This window comes from Meleagris gallopavo, chromosome 1 (assembly GCF_905368555.1).
Source record: "Meleagris gallopavo chromosome 1, MGAL_WU_HG_1.1, whole genome shotgun sequence".
In the NCBI taxonomy this organism is placed as follows: domain Eukaryota; kingdom Metazoa; phylum Chordata; class Aves; order Galliformes; family Phasianidae; genus Meleagris; species Meleagris gallopavo.
The window spans coordinates 25709670-25717169 of NC_139404.1; the positions used below are offsets into that span (position 1 = coordinate 25709670).

Genomic DNA, 7500 nt, shown 5'->3' on the forward strand with positions numbered 1-7500 from the left:
GAACAAGACCACATACAAACTGAAATGTTTACGTATAGCCTGAAATGTCTTATGCGTAACTTTGCCCAGTACGCATTCATGCCATGCTGAAAACTTCCTCTGCATTTTTACTCAACCCATATGGCTATTTTCAGGTGTGAGCATCGCTTTAAGCTGCTGCCCAGCCAAAGGAAATGTTCCTTTCCTTCTTTCAGAGAAAGCTGGGAAGAACTTCAGTTGGTTAATTGAATGCTCACATAAAAATGACTTGGAGAACCCAAAAGAGGAATGTTAAACTGTGACATCAGTAAATTATATCTTGCATATATCTAAACAATAAAAAATCTTTAAAGAAATAATTATAAGTACTTTGGGGTTTGCTCTGTTTTTCAACTTGTCAAACTTAGTCTGGCAAGTCGCATATAAAAAACAGCATTTGAGAGAGTTAGTACAGTGACAGCAATAAAAACAGGCAGCGTTTTTCTCTTAAATCATGTTTCAAAAGGCACTGGGTGAAAAGCAGGGGGAAAAAAAGAGGAAGAAAAGCAAAAGCAGTATAAAGCTATGCCCATTATCTAAAGGACATCCTACTGCATGTTTACCAGTGTTTATGTTTCACATCAACATACTTTATAGAAGGATTTATAAGCCAAACTCAAGTTGTATTTAAATCCTGTGGTGCAGACCCCGTCATAAAATGCCTCTTGAGTCCTGTTAACTGTACCCATGGCTTTACTTTGCTGTCTTCTTATTTAAGGTCTAGTCACAGTTTTGAAGAAAAGACTGTCGCTTCTCAGCCTGTCCCCTCAGAACCTGCATGTTATTGCTACCCAACCGGGTATTTTCATCTGCAGTTGTTATTCTCTGTGGTCTTGGCTATCTGCAGGAATGTGTGACTGTGTGGACAAACTGACCGCAAACCTCCAGGACTGCTGCTCTGAGTACACGGAAGCAGCACACACTCCTATGAGTATTTTCATGTTTTAAACTGCCTCACTACAATTCAGTTTTTTTTTTCACATTTTTAACAACTAAATGCACTCATGATAAAGATTTCAGAATACCGCTATAATCTGAATGCCTGAATAAAGGTGCCAGCATGCTTTTAAAGGAAAACGCTATTAAATTATACATGCAATTTTATACATTTTATGTATCTCCTTATAAACATAGTGCATATGTATACACTGGGTATGTAGAGATAGCAGTAACACGTATGTATGTAGAGAGCTGGAACTCGATGAAGACACTGAACGCCCTTCCTCAGCCTGTGGCACTGTTAGAGCAGAGCACGCTGGCACTTGAAGCAAGGAACAGATTTAAGCGTCAGCAACTTCTCATATTTAAATCTCCAACTATTTAATTCTTCCACGTTTTCTGTCACCGTGTAAAATATTTAACTATAAAAGCAGCCGGGGTACACCGTTCAATTCAGCGCCTAGAATGATTCAATTTTAAGAGCCGCGGTGACCTGTTATTTCAGAGGCCCGTACACACGCAATTTATCTCTCACGTCTCAACGCGTTTCTATAAAAGGGGATTTTTACAATATTTTGTCTTACGTGAGACAACTTTCCTGCCATTAAGCCAATGAGTAGCCGGTGTGGTGACGAAGCCCCTCGGCACGCAGAGCCGAGGGGCGATGCGGGGCGACGCGGGGCGGTGCTGCCGGCCCGACACCGAGGGGCTCCGGCCGGGGCAGGGGGGGGCGCCGGCACTGCGGGCTCAGTGACGCCCGGTGGGGCTGCGCCGCGCCGCACAGCCCCGCACAGCCCGGCGGGGGCTGCCTCCTCCTGGGCAAAGTGGGACTGCGCTCGTGCCCGGTTTCAAAGGAAACGTGAAGTCACAAACATTAATTGACTGCATCTCGTTCAGAGGACACCAGTAAGCAGACAACAGGTTAACGTGACCCTTCTAGTCGGAACAGCCGTCCGGCGTAACCTCGCTGAGAAAGCAAACTAACTAACTTAAAAAGAGCGTTTGCCGAGCGAGCCGGGCCGCGCTCTGCCGGCGGGCCGCTTCCCCCGGCGGCTCCCGGCCCCGAGCGCACGCACCCCTGACGGGGCGCTCCCGCCGCCCGCACCCCGCCCGCCGCCGCCGCTCGGGCCGCGCCGCGCTCTCGCAGGGAATGTGGCCCTCTGGCGGAGGGCGCCGCGCCGCGCCGGCCCCACGCGGGACCGCGCCGCTCGCAGCTCGCCCCGCGCGGCGCCGCACCCCGCCGCCAGCCCGGCCCCGCTCCGCGCTGCCCCTGCCCGGCCCTGCCCGGCCCTGCCCCTGCCCCTGCTCTGCCCCCGGGGGGGCCGCCCCCACCCCGCGCTCCCGGGGCTCCTGGTGGGCGCGGGTCGGCAGGAGAGCCGGGGCCGCGTGAGAGCAGCCGGCGCGGCAAACAAACTTACCTGCTGTTGTTGCAGATGCAGCAGTTCCACTGTGCTTACTTCAGTGCTCGTGTCACCACTTGATCTTCCATCTCTGCTGCCAGCATCTAATTGGCTGCTTAGAGTGCTCATTCCATTTTGATTCATTGAACTGTTGCTTATTGTCTCTGTCGCAGATTCCTGCATCATGACTTAATACCTAAAAGTGATTAAGAAGTATCAATTAACACCGCGTTACACCTTCGCACTTCCATTATCGAGATGTCCCTCTCTGCCAATTACTGACGGCATCTTTCGCAGCAGGGAGAGCCTCGCGGAGCCATTTACCACCGAGCGCGGTCCCAACTCTCCTTCGCACAGATACTAATCACCGGAATTATGGTTTCTATAAGCAATCCTTGTGCGGTTCCATTTAACAGCCAAAATAACACGCCGTGCGTGCAGCATGGTCAATAGCATTTACGAACGACCACATTTTAAAGTCTACCTATAAAACCGGTTTAAATGAAGGCACGACTGCACGCGCCGCTCTATATTTCCTATTATCCGGCTTTGACAACCATGGATGACTATACAGCCTTCTTTAAAACATTCGCTATCTTGATTCTGTCAGAATTTTTCAGCGTATCTTATGCGAGGCTGTTGTTTAATGATGCACAGCTAATCATACAAAATTAAAATTTTGTAAGGGTGTTACAAATCATATGGCATCAACCAATGATAAATAGTATAATGGGCTTCTCCTTTTTTGTGACTAAATAAAATTTTGCCTCGGAGGCATTTTAAGAAAAAGCTCCTGCTGCAAACACGTCAGATATTGCCTATTTTTTTAATCAAACGGCTGATATTCATTTATTTTTCTGACATTTAAAACATTTAATACTGTCCTTCCTGGGAAGTAATTAAGCTTATGCATGAGCAGCAATCAAACTGTTCACTTGAAGATGACTTAAAACTCAATTTTAACATAGGCAAATAAATGAAAGATATAAAATTAATTTTCCAGGCATGTATTAGATATGAAAGCTGGAAATAAAATCTATCAAGAATATCACTAATGATTGTGCTAAAAACAGCATAAATTATGCATATTACCTTCTCTACAGTAATAAATGTTTTATCATTTTCACTGCATAAATATACTGTACTTTCAGGATAGCAATGAGATGTCCTGCCAAGATCAGTTGAAATCTTTGCAGTAAATAAAGAAGCGGCGTGCTCTCACAACCAGCAGCTCGAGGAGCATTTTGTATCAGTAATACGGAAAGGTCAGGTCCTGCTCTCAGAGCCACCAAGTCCCATCCCGCCCCAGAGGCGTCAGCGTGCACCTCGCTGCCTTTGTCACCACACGGACGCACAGAGTACCCACAACAACCTCGACGGTGCTACGCTGAAAGATACCTCTGAAGCGCGCGCGCGTGAGGTGTAAGCAAACAGCACAAGAAGCAACGCTGCTGCTCTGCCTCACTACTGAACTTAGGGATTTGCTCTCTCGCAAAGTGCGCCCAACATCTCTTCCTAGCAAGGAACACGGGGAAGAATGATTGTAACTTTAACTGAGTGCGTGGGATCTAAATCAAAACGCTGTATAAATCACCACAAACTCCCGAGATAAGCTGCAAGAACGTGTTGTGTGAAGAAAGTTGAAATAGCAAAATATAAGTTATTTGAAGATGCTCTGGTCAAAAATCAACAAGATGCCAGAAGCCCAAACACGAACGTGGTTGATGTAAGGGCAGGCAGCTGTTACACCACAGCAAACAACAGCAGAAACAGATGTGTTTGTGGACAAACAGCCCTCCCGGAATGCTCCCACCAACATCAGCTAAGAAAAATAATAGAAATGGAATATGTGATACACATAGTGATGAATTTTACAAGACAAAAACAAAGCTAATACTCTTTTCTGAGATTAGGCAGCTAATAAGTATTCAAATTAGGCATAAATTTTACATGTACAATGTTTAAAATATTCAGAGAAAAGGGTCTGATTGCCCTTAGTAGTGATATGAAAATTCTAATGCGGGTATTCCGCAACGGTGGGAGCAGGCATCCCTCTCAGATTTTTACAATATTTACTTTGAATAAAAAGACGTGTATATCATAGCGGGAATCTATTTAAAACACTTCATCTACTGTATCGTTACAAGGATTTGGAAATTCGGGAAATCCAAACATTAATCCTCTTTTAGTCAAACAAAGATTTAGCCAACAGACAGGTTCATCTTTTGAAATTTCTCTCGTTAGACAATAACAGCAGTAATTCAGCCCAGCGACATCAGAAGGGCAAAGGGGTGCACACGACAGTTAACCAAAACAGTAGAAAACACTCTGAAATTTAGCAAAAAAAAAAGGCAAATCCTCTGTTTTTACACCCCTCTGCCTCCTCCATTACAATTAGCAGAGAAGGGTTAAACATCTTCCAGTTCATGTTAACCAAGGGGTTTTATGTCTTGTGGATTTTGTATCTGTGCAAAGCCCTGGAGTGCAGTTCAGACTCTGCATTTTAAGTTAAAGTGTCTGTGAGCCAGCAGAACCGGGCTTAGCATAACGTGGCCAATAACAGTGCTCCAGCAATAGGAAAACAACAGATCCAACCCAACCTCTACACAGAGAGAGAATCAAACATCAACCATCAATACTGAGGGTAATTCATTTGGCAGCAAAAGGGAGGAAATACTGAAGTGCTTGTATGAGGAAGAAAGAGTCTCCAGAACTTCATGTTAAAAATGAAATGCTTTTCTATTTTTAAAAGGGTATTTTTAAAAGCAATACAGAAACTTTGGCTTGAGGAATGCCCTGGGCTGGTTGTCCACAGACTCCTCACTGCAATCAACTATAGAAGGGCTACTGAAAAAAGCAAGGGCACGACAACATTCTCTTTCCCTTTCTTTTCTCTTGCAGACACACACACATCTGTATACATCTGTATATACATACATACATGTGCACGTGTATGCACATACATAGTCAACTCTACCCCCACAAATTAAGGCACTAAGAACACCCACACAAGGACCATCTCTAATACCCATGTGTCAGTAATTTCAGTTATTGGTGAATAATTTTCAGTTGCAGTTTGAACCTGCAGCAGTTCATTAAGCCACTGATGTACTTTTTCTTGCTTTTACAGCAGGAGTACAGGTTGCTAGCATAACAGTCATAAATAAATACGAGGGGAATAAGAATACAACAGCTGCCAGATATTAAGACAGAAAGTTTAGTATTTCAAACAGGACAAGAAAAAAAAACAACACACAAGTCTCTGTTGGCATACATTTCCAGACATCCATACTTCCATTCCTTCTCTTTCTCCCCTTCCGTACTCCCTGCCATCTGTGACCATGCCCACGCAGGCAGCACTACACCACAACTGACCCTCCAGCCCCGACTGCCACGGGGAGCACGAGCTCTGCTGCCCAGTGCTTTAAACAAAGCTATGGAGAAATGCCTGGTGCTCTCTGCAAGAGAGAACACACTGCTGATGATTTTAGCGTGTGGTCGTGATGCAGGTTGCAAGTTCAATTCTGCCAGGGTGCATCCAGATCAGTGGAGAAATGCTATGGCCCCACCAAGTTGGGAGCTGCAGCCTGACTACTCTTCCCACAAAGTTGTCTGCACATGTGCATGCGCGTGTACTCCAGGGCGGCACGCCGCGGTGCAGATACTTATTCTCTACACCGCTTCCCTTCTGAAACATTAAACTGACACTGGAACTGACTGCACAAGATTGCATTTTCTCTTCCTAAACAACTTGAATTGAAAGGTTACTTAGTGTAACAATATTTACTTGCAGAATTGTGTTGTTACCAAGGGTATAATGGATGGTGGCTATGCAGGTTTACGCAAGAATGAGTGAAGCATGAGGCATTAGCCATGTGTTTGACATGTTTCAAATTGCTATAATCCAGCATTAAACACACCCAGCAATTCATGCCATTTCTTGCAGCCATAATCTTGAATAAAGCGTGCACAACCACTTATTATATAAATTAGTATATGACTCCCTGTTATAGTCACAACAGTGCTTTTGTGTTTATTTTGCATCAAGATGTGGTCTTTTATTTGTACAAATAGCAGGATACAAAGCCGGAGCTCAATTAGAGCCCCTCACTTTATGACAGGGTGTGCTGAGAGCCAGCCCCATTTGGTCCCTCCCCACGAGGCGTGAGCCCTCAGCATAGGCCTCCTCCAGTCCCCAGGTGTCTCGGGTCAGGCTCCTGCAGGCCACAGAGCTCCCGCAGGCAGCGCTCCCACCCACGCCCCCCAGGTGCCACTTCTGGCAGGGCCACAGTGCGGCCTGCGGCAGGACGGGTGCAGCCCAACCTCCCTCCTTGAGGCCTTGCTCCAGGAGCGAGCTCCTCATTGCTTTAGGCCTACCAATGGCACTTTGCAATGCGCTGACAGCCACACGAGGCTGTTGCCTTGCTCCCTGTCCCCACAAGGGCCCCATCTTTGCATCAAAGGACCAGGAATTTCAGTTAAAAAGTGCCCTGCTTATGACTTGCCAGTACTTCAGACATGGAAACCAGTAGCAGTCCCTGCAAGTGCAGGTGAAAAGGCTCCTGAATCAAAGCAGCACCCACACACTTGCAGCCTAGCACTGAAGTGCTCACTTTTGTTTATATACAGACAGCACACAAGTATAGCATGCAGCATGAAGTGCCAACCTCTTCTCCACTTTACACTGTGACACTTCCCACAACACAGCCTAAAATCCTGCCTTAAAAACTTGACTATGATGTAAAAGTGGAGGTGAGAAGCTAGACTTAAATAATGGTAACTTTTGTGCTCTGCTGGGATTAATTCATCATTGACACAAGGCACAATGCATCCCAAGCCTTGCACTGGTATGTTAGAAGTCCTTAATACTTAAGATTGCCTAATAAATCAAAATGCCAAATATGAAGGACATCGCTGAATGGGTAAGAGCAAAAAAATTAGACAAGCTTAGAGAATATTCATAAATGTGTTCTTTTAACTTTATCTAAAACAGTTAGCTCTCAAAGCTGGAGTTAAACAGAGCTATAAATTATCCCACTGCACATTTTTAAATATGTAAGTAAATTAACACTACTGAAGCACTAATTAGGCCAACTGCTATTGAAATACTGTCAAATAAAGTACCTATATAAACAGGTTTAAT

At 45.2% G+C, this 7500-nt stretch overlaps 1 protein-coding gene across 12 annotated transcripts in view; it reads right to left on the reverse strand.

Moving 5' to 3' along the window:
- The window catches only part of FOXP2 (forkhead box P2), a 410750-nt gene that overhangs the window by 187249 nt on the left and 216001 nt on the right, over positions 1-7500 (reverse strand). For all 12 annotated transcript variants that reach the window (XR_014881957.1, XM_085219270.1, XM_085219261.1 and 9 more), the window contains one exon: positions 2376-2553. Coding sequence is in view for 11 of the 12 variants with exons in the window: in XM_085219270.1 (XP_085075396.1) it covers positions 2376-2543 (168 nt within the window). In the remaining variant the exon portion in view is untranslated. The remainder of the gene's footprint in view (positions 1-2375; positions 2554-7500) is intronic.